General features: G+C 38.2%; 1 protein-coding gene across 3 annotated transcripts in view; it reads left to right on the top strand.

Moving 5' to 3' along the window:
* Positions 1-13,813, top strand: part of AGK (acylglycerol kinase) — an 83,468-nt gene that overhangs the window by 33,798 nt on the left and 35,857 nt on the right. For all 3 annotated transcript variants that reach the window (XM_058724063.1, XM_058724065.1, XM_058724064.1), the window contains exons 5-8: positions 2,836-2,911; positions 7,918-8,010; positions 9,701-9,733; positions 10,835-10,929. In XM_058724063.1, coding sequence (XP_058580046.1) covers positions 2,836-2,911; positions 7,918-8,010; positions 9,701-9,733; positions 10,835-10,929 — 297 coding nt within the window. The remainder of the gene's footprint in view (positions 1-2,835; positions 2,912-7,917; positions 8,011-9,700; positions 9,734-10,834; positions 10,930-13,813) is intronic.

Below are 13,813 nucleotides of genomic sequence, written 5' to 3'. Positions count from 1 at the left end.
CTTAGATATTTACATTAAAAAATTAGGAAACTTTTTTAGAGCAGTTTAGGTTCTGTGTACATTTTTACATGTGAAGGTATCGGCATTTCTAAAGGTGGGTTATTGTCTAAGAGTATAAAATCTTTATCTTTAAAGGTGAGGCAAGGGAAAGTCTTCTAAAGTTAGTGTCCCTTTTAGTAAGGTGAACCCTTGTATGCTTCTGGCCAGCCGCCGCTCTGCAGCCCTCCAGCATCTTTTTTTCCCCTAAGCTTTCACTATTTAATTGCACTATTTCTGTCATCTTGGCTCTGCTCTGACGCATAATTCATAATTCATCGTGTAGCTATTTCATTATGTAGTGCTGGTTTAAAACTACATGGGCGCTTTAAGAAATAAGGTAACTGTGTGTTTAGCATTAATAAATAATACATTAAGAAGTAATTGTTTTTTTGGTGTGTATGTGAACCTGGAAATTGCTGTAGGTACATAAAGTTTTCCTTTAGCTCTGGTGCTATCTCACCTTTAATTATGTAATAAATAATGCATTTCTTCCTGGTAACACTTTCAATTTTTTATATCGAACATGAGAAGGGAAAAAAAATCACTTTCATTTTAGAGATTGTCTGTAGCCATCGTATCGCGTAAAGACGTGAATAAAAGCCCAAATGTTCAAATCCTGTTTCTTCAACTTGGAGGAGTTTACCGATTTGTTGTAAATGATTAATATAGCAGATTGAGACTGGTCCATAGTTGTGCTTCTCAGTGAGAGCTGATCCACTTCTAGCTGATCTTTTCTTATCAATCTAGTAATGAAAACAACCCTGGAAGGAGAAGCATTTGTAGTGTTACTAGCTCAGCCCTCTGCTGTTGGGTGAAGCCCCAGAAATGGTGAGCTGGAAAAGGGAGGTCTTCATGTAGCCTTCCCTGCTTGTTCTAAGAAGCACTCAGGGCACTAGACGGGGCAGGGGATATTTGTGCCCTTTGCTTCTGACGTGCTCGTGTAAATCACGAGTTGGAGACACACTTTCTGAGTGGTTCTTGTGAAAATTTGTCCAACCTTCTCCATTTCTATTTTAATTCAGAATCAGAAATGTTCTGTGTTTCTCTCTGCCCTTTGGTGCTTATTTCTTTTTAAAGAATGTTGAATTTGGTTTGTGCCTCACTGCACATGTGGCCCATGAGCTACCTGTGCGTCTCTTCCTAGTATAAAATGCCTGTGAGAAAGTCAAAGCACGCATAACTGCTTTAAAAAAAACTTTTTTTTTTTTTTAACATTTATTTATTTTTGGGAGACAGAGACAGCACGAGTGGGGGAGGGGCAGAGAGAGAAGGAGACACAGAACCTGAAGCAGGCTCCAGGCTCCGAGCTGTCAGCACAGAGCCTGATGCGGTGCTCGAACTCACAAACCGTGAGATCGTGACCTGAGCCGAAGTCGGACGCTTAACCGACTGAGCCACCCAAGCACCACCCCCCCCCCCAAAAAAAAGTCTTTGAAAGAGGACTGAGTAAATGTGGATGCGAAAGTTAGAGGCTCGGCATTTTGAAAGTTCTAGCTTTTGTTCTTCTTCGATGTGATAGTTGAAAATGTTTGGGCGAAAAACAGGTCAACTGATTGGTATGCTTAACATTTATTCAACTCTGAGACTATGCCATTTGAGGACTCTTTGCAAGTTGTGCAACCCTTGATTCCTGGGCTGTGTTTCTGACTCCTCACCTGCACTGGACAAGAGTCACTGTCAGAATGATGTATTTGATGCTTTTAAAACACAGACATTCTTCAAAGGACTCTGTTTCTGTTCTTAGATCACCTCACAATTGTGTCGTTTCCTTTTCCGCAGAATTTACATGTCTACATTTGGGGCAGGTTTATTCATTCATGCATTAGTGCATTCATTCGTCAGATACTTATTAAATATCTTCTGAGTGTGCCAGACATAATCCTAGAGGCCGGGGGATGCAAGGATTATAAGATTCGGTGTCTGTTTTTGGAAGGCTTTTAGTCTTGTCCCAAAGACTGTCTTGCCAGATCACTGATCGTCACGCAATAGGAAAATTCCTAAGAGAGGTGTATACAAAGTGATAGGGCAATAAAGAGAAGGATGTGACTACGCCTGGGAGCTTCAGACAAGCTGTTGGTTATCCTAAAGTTACATTAATTTCAAACTTACCCTTTCTTAGCAGAAATTCTGCCTTCATCGAAAAGAATTTTGCTCCTTCTCCTGGGATTTCACTACAGGTTTGAAACTCAAGAAATGGAGATATCTCTAGTATTTGAAACTTAAAAATGGTGTATTTCTTCATCAAAAATTGTGTCCACTGAGTTAGAATTAATCAGTATTCTGTGGGGTTCAGTTTATTCCCTCGGGCCATATGAAAAATGTTAAATACACTCTCCTTCTACCCCTGGAATATAAATCAGTTCCATGAGGACTTACTACATTATACTTAAGTTCTAGTTGTTTTTGTCTGCTTTGTTGTGCTGTGTCCCTAGCCCCTATACCTGTGTCTAGCGCATAGTAGGTCCTCAGTAAATACTTGCTGAATGAATCAAATGTTGTTTCCTGAGGGGAGCCATACGCAGTGAACATGCTTCCTCTAGAGGAACTAGACTCTGAACTATAAGCATCCCAGGTGGGTAAGAGCTGATTGCGTTAGAAGGTAAACTCCTGGAGGCCCCAGAGTGGTAGCATCTACGTTTCTATCCATAGAAGCTCATCACTCATTGTTCGACTTCCTGTGCTTGCACAAATAGAGGAAATCTGCTTCTTGTTCTACTCCAGCGAGGATGGCTGGGCTTTTTATTCTCCCTCTTGAGAACTTGTGTTAAAATTTTTGTGTTTTTCCTTTGTCTACAGCAAAGCCAGGACTCTATTTGAAAAAAATGCTGCCCCAATTTTACACTTATCTGGCATGGATGTGACTGTCGTTAAGGTAAGAACGCTCCAGAGTGTTGATTTTATCCGAGCTACTGCTTCTTACCTTCTTCTCTTGACTCCATAGCAGAAATCACTTAACACACAAGAAGCTGGGAACAGAGGAATCAATGTTGTGTCTTTGTTCTGATCGTTAATAAAAGTGGTTTTATTTTTATTTTTTTCAAAGCATTGCCAGCTTTTCATTTTCAGAGTAAGATTAGATGGAAGCATGAACTTGATTCCTTTCATCTGCAAGATAGGACGCGGAATTACTGTCTCTTAGAAGATGAAAGTAGTAATAGCTGTAAGAATTCTTTTCCTGAAAATAAAAAAATTTCCACTTTGAGTAATTAATTACTTGGTAGTGCCACAGACAGGTAAACATTTTCTCTCTGGTGAGGAATTTTAAGTGGTAAAGCTGTAGAATTTGTGACATTTGGCTAAGACAAGGGGACAAAAGTAAGTTAGAAGGATTGTGCTATAGAGAAGATGCTCCAAGACTCCACTCAAAGCCCCAAAACTTTGAAGCGATATGTATATGGTGTGTACTGAGGTGTGTGCATTTGGTGAAAATCACTCCTCTCATGTTTGTAAGTCTGTGGTTTATTTTTAATATTACACACTTTTATGAAATCAGAGATTAAAAGGTAATTGAATCCAATTTACCGTGACGTGTTGACCTATCGTGTCCAGCTGGTCCGAGATGTGGTCTTCAGTTGTCCACCTCCAGGGACGGGAGAAGGGGGAAGAGAGCTAACGTTCATCTGAGTGCTTGTAATGCACGTTTCAGGCTCCACGTATGAGAGATCCTAGAATTGTTATGTAGGACTGACATTTCTTCCTTGAATGTTCGATTGAACTCAAAACCATCTGGACCTGGAGCTTTCTCTGAGGGGAGATTGTTTTGTATGGTTCTAGAAGTAGTCAGGTTCTATTCTTGAATTAATTTTGGTAAGGCACGATTTTCAAGCAATTTGTTCATTGCGTTGAAGTTTTCAAACTAATTGATACCAAGTTGTTCATAATTTCCTCCTTTTGACTTTAAGTTTCTGTAATACTTGTAGTATCTCATTTTAATTCTTAATATTGTTGATATGTGCCCCCATTTTTTCTCTCATTAGTCTTGTGAGAGATATGTCAATTTAATCCTTGCCAAGAATCAGTTTTTGGCATGTTGATCCTCTCGTTTATGTTTGTTTCATTAATTTCTAGTCTGTCTTTATTGTTTCCTTTATTCTACTTACTTCGGGTTTTTCCCGCTGTTCTGTTCTGACATTTTAACTTGGATGTTTATTTATGTTTTACCGTTTTTCATTGTATTTATTTCAAGCTATAAATTTTGCTTTACTTCTTCAACTGCATCTTCTAAGTTATGGCATATGATATTTTCATTAACATTCATTAAAAAACATTTTCTTTTTTTTTATTTATTTTTTTTAATTTTTTTTTTTTTTTCAACATTTTTAATTTATTTTTGGGACAGAGAGAGACAGAGCATGAACGGGGGAGGGGCAGAGAGAGAGGGAGACACACAGAATCGGAAACAGGCTCCAGGCTCCGAGCCATCAGCCCAGAGCCTGACGCGGGGCTCGAACTCACGGACCGCGAGATCGTGACCTGGCTGAAGTCGGACGCTTAACCGACTGCGCCACCCAGGCGCCCCTAAAAAACATTTTCTAATTTCCATCATGATTTTTGTTTGGCCGGTGAGTTCTTTAGACCCTTTTTTAAATTTCCAAATATAAAGTTTTTCTAGTTATCTTTTTTCCTAGTTAGCATTTTGTTAATGATTTCTTATTTGATTGCGTTATGGGTCAGTGAATGTAGTCTATACAATGCCAGCATTTGGAAGTTTATCGAGTCTTGTTTTGTGGCCTAGCGTGTGTTTTGTTTTCATAAATGTTCCCCGTATGCATTAAAGAGTATCAGTCATCGGGTACCATGTTCTGCTTGTGCCCAATGAGTTAAGTCTGTTCGTTGTGTGGTTCTAGTCTTCTGTGTCCTTACTGAGTTTTTTCCTTCTGCTTTAACTATAGAGAGAGGGGTATTAGAACGCTCCCACCGTTAGTGCAGATTTTTCTATTTCTCTATGTAGTTTTGCTCATTTTTGGTTTTTATATTTTGAGATATTTATATATTTGATAGATTTGATAGATTGCTCTCCCGTTTCAAGTCACCTCATTTGTCTTGCACTTTGACCCTGTCGAGAGCAATTCTCTTTAGCCCCAGTACTACCTCTGCCACAGTCTGTCTTCTCTAGTATTAGTGACTCTAGCTTGCTTTGGTTGGTTTTTGCTTGGTGTAATATTTTTTTATCCCTTTACTTTCAGCCTTTTTGTATCTTTATATTTTAGATGTACTGCTGGTAAAGGCTTGAAAACAGGGTATTTTAAGGATCCACCTTTTTTTTTTTTTTTTTGGTCTTTTTACTGGACCATTGAATCCATTAACATTTATTATAATTACTGCCATATTTCTTTCTACACTAGATATCTACTGCTACATAAGAAACACCTTGACAACTGCTTCTCTGCTTCTGATTCTGTTGGTCAGTGGTCTGTTCAGAGCTGCCCTTGTGCTGGTCTCACTGGGCTCGCCCATGGCCTGGCTGAGGAGGGATGGCCTAAGATGGCCTGACTCATGTATCTGTCGGTCAATTCTGCTGCTGTCTGGCTCATGTGGTCCCCAGCACACATCTTCACCTGGCAGCTGGGTTCTCTGAAGTAAATTACAGACATCATGTCATTTTAATCCCTAGATTCTTCAGTATGCACTTAAAAAAAAAAATCAGACTACCTTTCTTTGTAACTGCGGTGTCCTTATTACACCCAGCACAAGTAACAGTTCTCTAATATCATGTCATGCTAGCTAGTGTCTTGATTCACTTTTCTTTATTTAATATCATTAGGCCACTTTTTTTTTTAATCCTTCCTTTGTTGGTGCATTTGGAATTTTCATCTTCAAGTATGTTATCCTTATAAATGTAATCTTTTAAATAACTGTCTATTAAATCTGTCAAAAAATTTTTGAATTTTGGTGCATTCATGTACATATTCATATTTATTAATTTTTTTGCAAGTATTTATTGACTGTCTACTGTGAGCTAAGTCCTGTTCTAGGTATTGGGGATACAGGCTGAACAAAATAAATTTTCCATGTCTGTCCCCAAAGAGCTTCAAAGTGGGAAAGGGGAGGATCAGATAGGAAACACACAAACATACGGTTTGTCGGATGGTGATGAGTGCCAAGAAGAAATATCAAGTAGAGTAAGGACCGGCAGGAATAGGGGTGTCATTGACATATTCAGTAAATTACCTTTTGCCTCTATTGTTGATAGTGTTGTTTAGAGAAAGGCTCAAGGGAGAGTCCTAAAGAAATGTCACTGGGAATCTACCTACAATTTGATGTCACTCCACTGAGCTGCTCCCTTGGAGCACAGATCTTCAGTTGGTAGCTAACTAACCTGCTTAAATTCTAGTGTATCGTTCCCACATTTCTCTATTTTGTCCCCGAGGACCTCATCACATAGCTTGCCAGGTGCCTGGCTAAAGAGCAGATACAATGTCTGTCTAGTTTCCCATATCTACTGATCTAGTAATGTCAAGGAAGATGAGGATAGTCCAAAATGCCTCATTCTTAGCGAACCCATACTGATTCCTGACGATCGCCTATTTTGGGATACTCACAACCCATCCTCTTAATCAGGATTGACCTATATTCTTTTTAAAAAAAATTAACGATTTGCAAACGTGTGTTTAACAATAAAGCCAGCCATTTCATTTTTAGAATAAAAGTGGGATAATTCATCATAAGATTAATGGTGTTAGTTCAGGGGCTTCTTTTTTCCTCTGTGTTAACTGTGCTCAGGTACTTTGCCTATTAGTGTGTCTTGTACAGTGTCAATAGGAAGGGCTGTTTCCTATTTTAGTATTAGTTGCATTATGTGTTTTAAAATTTAATGTTTGGTTTTAGAGGTAGTGGCTTATTGAAGTCTGCATATGTATCTGAGGAAATACTTTCAGTAAAAATGGTGAGGTTTAGGTACTGTGTCGTAACTACTCTGAATCATACCTGTACATCTTTAACGTGTAGTCATAGCAAAACCTAACCTTTCATTTAAGTACAGTACAAGTTATGAACAGTTACCTTGCTAGTTTAGTAGTTTTACACACTGCTTTACAACAGTACTAAGGGGAAGTTATTATTACCCCATCCCCCAACACACATAATCTCATTGATAAGGAAATTAACCTCCTGAGAGTTTAAGGCCTCTCAGCTAAAAAGTAGCAAGCAGGGTTGGCCTTTAATCTGGGTTTCTTGGGCTCCCAAATCTGTGCTCTTTTCATTACATCTGTTACTCTGTATTTGCATATACACATGACTTCCTGCTTTCAGATGAAAGGCACCCGGTAAATAGTGTAATTGAATCTGCACTGGACTGGAAATGAGTCCTTTGACTAGCTAACTGTATAATTGGAGACAGATCACTGGGTTTGAGTTTTATATATATGTATATATGTGTGTGTATATATATATAAACATATATAAATTTATATAATATAAATATATATATAAATATATATTTTAACATTTTTTTTAAGTGTTTATTTCTGAGAGAGACAGAGTACAACTGGGGGAGGGGCAGAGAGAGGGGGAGACACAGAATCTGAAACAGGCTCCAGGCTCTGTGCTGACATCTGACAGCAGGGCTCGAACTCACGAACCGCGAGATCATGACCTGAGCCAAAGTTTGATGCTGAACCGACTGAGCCACCCAGGCGCCCCGAGTTTTATATTGTTAAGAAGCTTAAAGATGGTTTCTGAGGTCCCTTCCAGCTCTAAACAGTACAAAAGTATATATATAATTGCTTTGATAGCTGCTTAGTTTTTCATGCCTATCAATTATGCAGACTTTGAGGAAAGACTTGTGTAAAACTTTAAAGAAAATATCTCAGATGTTTACATCTTTGATCTTATGGCCCTAGGATGATAAATTTACCAAAGTCTTCTTTTGTATTTCAGACTGATTATGAGGGCCAAGCCAAGAAACTCCTGGAACTGTTGGAAAACACAGATGTGATCATTGTTGCAGGGGGAGATGGGACACTGCAGGAGGTATGGCTGTTGTTCTGTTTGAAACCATTTTGAAGGTGAGAAAAATGGAAACTAGATGGTTGAGCAATGGCATAAAGTGGTTACAACTTAAGGAAATGATTTATTTTTAGTTTATTTTTTTAGGATTGTTACTCTCTGACACAGGCATAGCATTACGTTTTCCTCATGTGCTTTTATTTCATTGCTTCGTATAAACTTTATACCCAGCATATAGAAGGATTTTTGTTTTATCAAATTGAAGTTGGATAAAAATGAATACAGAGAAAAAATGGTGTTGAGTACAATAAGATTTTTATACGTTAGAGACTCTGATGGAGAAGCCCTGTTGGTTAGGGAGTTAGGGAATCAGTTTTAATTATGAAGAATTTTATTCTTCTGAAATAAACTTAAAGATCCCCTTTTGAACAAAATGCATTTGCCTGTCCTCACATCATTTCCATCACATGGAATGTTATCTCCTAATAGTACAGTTACAGGCCGGCGTCTATATATTTAGGTGTATGTATCTGCCTCTCTTTTAAAACTTCATGTCCTTAATGCTTACTTTGGTCCAATGAGGACAGGAAGTATGTTGCCCTAGAAGTGCTCTTCTTTTGGAGGGCAGCAGACTGAAACCTTCATTATATATTGGAAACCCCTGAAGAGCCAGGTCAGGTGCCCCTCCTCCGGCTCAGTGTTTCCATCCTATGGGCCATAATTCACATTTGTGCCTCATTTCTGATTGCCTTTTGCCTCCATTTGGTGGTTTCCTCAGTGTTGAGGGATCTGGAGCTAACAGCAGACAGAGCAGTGTCCTATGTTTGACTTAGCAATTATGTGAGCCTTAGTAAGCTTCTTTTAGAAAGGCTGTGCTAATGATCTTGTAATTGTTTTTATGGCTTTTTAATGAAGTGTGAAGAATACTGGTAGCATGCCAACAAAGAAGGAAGTAGACCTCACGACAGCCCCCTTTAATCCTGAAATTCAGTGAGGCAGGAGGTGAAGGGGGAAGATTGGCATCAGCCTTTACTTCACAAAACGTTTTTAAGAAATATACCAAATCGCGTATCTGGGATCATCACAGTCATATAAAAATAGGCACTGAATATGCCAAAACGTAAAAAACTGATTAATGATGGTTGTTCTGCATGGTGGGACTTTGAGAAAGAATTTTCTTCTTCGGGTATTTTTCACCACTTTTACAAGACCTGTGCATTATATTTTAAAAATAAAACATGTACAAATTCAAATTAAAAATACCTTTTAAAAGCGGGGCCACTCTTCCCCTTGTCTTCATTTTCATCAATAAGAAACATTTATTGAGCAGAGACTTTCCCGCGTGTAGCAAAGAGTTAGTTTTTTCCTGTATGTGCACTTATAGTACAACCTCAGCTCTTCCGTATGATTGATGGGTGCCTCACACTTGTATCCATTTTATAGAACTTAAAACAATTTTGCTAATATGATGTGGAGGTTTTGTAATTATTTTGTCTTAGCTTCTATTGGACTATTGATTTTAGGTCAAGAATAAAATCTAATTTAGCTCTGATCCCTTTGCAGAATACTGTGGTTGAAGAGCTAGTACATCTTTTCACATAGTTTCTAGGAAGAAAATAGGAACAAGTTGTGATCCATGAAAATTGAGTCTAATTCTTGTATGATAAGGGGAATACACGTTGTTTATAATAATTTTTTTTTTTAACATTTGTAGGTTATTACTGGAGTTCTTCAAAGAGCAGATGAGGTGAGCTTTAAAGAAAGAGCAATTGCATTTTAACTTCTGCATTTCTGTTCTTTTTCTCTTCTTTTACCTTTTTTTTTTTTTTTTTTTTTTTTTTTTTTTTTTTTTACCATTTTATATGTTAAGGTGCTTCCTTGGGTTTTAGTAAATACTGCTGCCTGTGTCCTAGAACACTTTTATTATTAATCTGTGGCAGACTTCTCTGCTGTAGTATTCCAGAGTACCGAACAGCTTTTTACTGGAAAAGCTATTGTTTGGAATATAAAACTTTCCCATGGAAACTCTTGTTCACAGAATTCCTTCATAAATGAATGAATGGTGGTATATCCATATACTGGAAGCCATGGAGCAGTAAAAATGAATGAATTAGATCTATAAGTATTTATAGATCTTTCTCTCTATGTATGTGTGTATACACATATATATTTATGTGTACATATAAAATTTTTAAAATATTGAATGAAAAAGGCAGGTTGGCAAAGTATGTTAGGCATTACTACTAGGTTTTGGAATTCAGAAAACAATACTGTATACTATCGATGAATGCCTAAATATGTTGTAAAAGAATAACAATGTGGCTGGAAAGGAATCCCATCAACGGCAGGATAATGGTTGCCTCTCAGAAGGGAGAGAGGGAAACGGATGAAGGACTTCTCCTTGAATGTGCTTACTCTCTTTGCCTTCTTTATACTGGAGATTGTTTATAAAGCCTTGTCATTAGTTACTCTACAAAGGTTAGATATTTTTAGTTGAATTTTATCCACAATTTTTTCAAATAATACTGTGACAACATAATACAATTTCTGTCACAATAGCACATTTATCTAATATCTTTAAGACCCTCATTTTTGTAACCAAATTTCTTTGAACCAATTGTCGTTAATGAGTACCCAAATATTTCTTCCAGATTCAGAGTCCTGTTTTTAAGGGCTTTCTCATTCTAGAAACTGCTCACTTAATGTTACCCGAATGCTGGTCTAGGGAAGGGAGAGACAGGGTAGTGGACTTAGGGTCAGTTACTTTGTCATAGTGGACGCGTCTGTGTCTCTGTTCAGCCTGACTTTTTTTGACCATAACCATAAAACTTTTCTTTTTTTCCCCTAGGCTTCCTTCAGTAAAATCCCCATTGGATTTATCCCACTGGGACAGACCAGTAGTTTGAGTCATACTCTCTTTGCCGAAAGTGGAAACAAAGTCCAGTAGGTTGTCAATGTGGGGCGGTAGCATTTGTGGGGGACTGAGCCTGGGAATGGACAGTTCACATGTGGGTGATATGAATTTTTTGGTTTTGTTTCTAGCTTTGATAGCCTGAAACCTCAAATCATTAAGCGCAAGACCTAGATCAAATTTCAACCTTTCTGTTCACTGGGAAGTTTCCTTTTTTGGGTTCTGGGACCCTGGTGATCTGATATCAAGTGCCCAGGTCAGGTGTAGAGATGAATATTGATGTCCTTTTGTCAGTTTTGAAGATTGCATGCCTGACCCAAACTGTCTTTATGCCTTTATGTTGTAAGATTGTCTAGTGAAGACAGGTTTGCATTGATCATTTGTTTGCTTTAAAAATGCATGATCACAAACAGCATGTCCCTTGTGAAAACTGAACTGGTAGCCGTGGCTTCTCTATTCTGATAATATAAGTAGCTAGAATAGCTAAGTAATAGCGGCATCCTTTGGGAAATGCCTAAAGTGGAAGGCAGTGTGGATAAAGCAGCTGGGGAAGCAACATCTAAATGAAATTGCTGTGAATCTGTCTTCAGGAGTCGGGCAGATTGTTGTTGTTGTTGTTCTTTTCTCTCAAAAGCCTTATGTAAACAAAGCTGTAGTCCTTCGAGAAGATGGAAATCTTGAATAGGAGTCCTGGCTTTGAACAGTGACAAATAGTATAACTGAGAAAATCCTTTGCAGGCTCTCGTTGTCAGTTGCTTGATCTTTAATGTCAGCTTTGTGACACAGTTAGGGGAGATCAATAAATAAATACTTGTTGAATGTGTTAACTAAAATCTTCTCATGATATTTCTGGTTATATAAGGTTCTAGAATCATAACAATAATAGTATTCAGGTGATTTACTGTTTGGGTTTTTTTTTTTTTTTTTCTTTCTGCTTTTGGGATTTTGATTAAATTGGTTTCTGTGGATTTATTTTTGCTGTTACAATTTTAGGAGTTATTTTATATCTTTTTACCAATTGTCTCTCTTCTCTCTCTGTGTATATATATCTACACACACACACACACACACACACACACACATATGTATACACCTACATATATATTATAAAAGTCTTGGTCCGTATGTCAAACACGAGGCATAAACATAGACATATATCAGGCCTTCATCTAACGTCTCTTGCTTCAATCCTTAATCTGTGTGGGATGTCCAGGTCTTCATTAGTCATCCTAAAGCCTGACATGGCATTTCAGTTTGCCAGACTTGTTATTCCCAATTTAGAATTTCTGAGGAGCAGTAGATATAACAAAAAGTGAATTATTCAAACATTTTTGTTTATCTGAGATAAATTCTATGTGGTTTGGGCCTTGGCTACTTTAGAGAGTTAGTCTTTCGTTCTGTGTCAATACAGATTATTTGAATTGCTTAGCCAATGTTCCCAAATATGTCAGTGATCCAGAGGGAGACCATGTTCCTTGGAGAACACCTTGCCTACCCAAAAAGCCAGCTTATGTGCGTCGTAGCTGCCCTCAAGGTCTTAGTTTGTTGAAGGTCTTCAGTTTTTTGGGAGCTGATTTTCCCTGTGGTTAAACTAATGTTGTTGCTGCTTCTATTTATAATTTAAAGATTTATAAAACTTAATTTATAAGCATGCCCAAGGGCTCTTAGGTAATTAAGTAAATTTGCCCTGGGTTTGGAATTTTGTAGACCTCTCAACAGGGCAGATGCCTAAGGCCATTTAAGAGAACAAGGCTTTGTTTTTTGCACTGCTCTCAAGATGTGTTGTACCACGATTACTACAGGAGAAAAAAGAGTCTTGCCTCTGGAATGTTGCAGGTAAATAATCCTAAAAAATAGCTGTTCCATGCTACAGTGCTGCTTTATTTAGAACTTTCCATTACTGCCAGAGAATGATAAATTTGGAGTTGTGTCTTAGCTGTTCTCTGCCACATAATTTTTGGGGAAAAAAATAATATTAAAAGGCTTTTTCATGGGGCACCTGGGTGGTCAGTTGGTTAAATATCTGACTTTTAAAATTTTTTTTTTTTTTTAACATTTATTTATTTTTGAGACAGAGACAGAGCATGAACAGGGGAGGGGTAGAGAGAGAGGGAGACACAGAATCTGAAACAGGCTCCAGGCTCTGAGCTGTCAGCACAGAGCCCGACGCGGGGCTCAAACTCACGGACCGTGAGATCATGACCTGAGCTGAAGTCGGACGCTTAACCGACCGAGCCACCCAGACGCCCCAAATATCTGACTTTTGATCTCAGCTCAAGTCTTGATCTCATGGTCATGTGTTCAAGCCCTGCACTGGGCTCTGCTGGGTGTGGAGCCTACTTTAAAAAAAAAAAAAAAGATTTTTTTCAGCCACGACATTGTATTTTAAGGTCAGTCTCTCAAAAGCTCTTCCTAAACCCCTCAATGTGCTAGGTGTTACTCAGAGCAAGTCCAGAGCTTTTGGATCCTTTCTAAGAGCTTCCTTCAGAATTAATATATTTATAGGATCTAAACCTGTGATCATGCTGCTTGCTTTCTCCTAAATTGAACCTCATTTTCTAAACTGCTGCCTACGTCCTGGATAGCATCTGTACTGGAGGGGGAAAAATGGGGTAAAGACGTGTCGATAGAGGAATACGGAAAAGTAAAGTAGGCCATCTTTTCACTTTGATTTTGTTTACTGGGGAACCCAGAATGTACTCTAAGTGAGTTAATGTGTATATTTTGGGGAAAGTATCTTAAACTGTATGTAACTTTGCTAGAAGCGCCGATTCAGGTGGATGTGATTCCTGACTTAGCTGTTTACATTTTAAGTCTGATCACACTGATGAGGAGGCCTATAAGTCATGGGCTTGCCCTTTGGGAACCATAGGTACTCCTTTGGTACGTTCACAGTAATCTCAGAAGGTGAGAGAG

The sequence above is a fragment of the Neofelis nebulosa genome, chromosome 4 (assembly GCF_028018385.1).
Source record: "Neofelis nebulosa isolate mNeoNeb1 chromosome 4, mNeoNeb1.pri, whole genome shotgun sequence".
NCBI lineage: Eukaryota > Metazoa > Chordata > Mammalia > Carnivora > Felidae > Neofelis > Neofelis nebulosa.
This window is presented reverse-complemented; position numbering and strand designations above follow the sequence as displayed.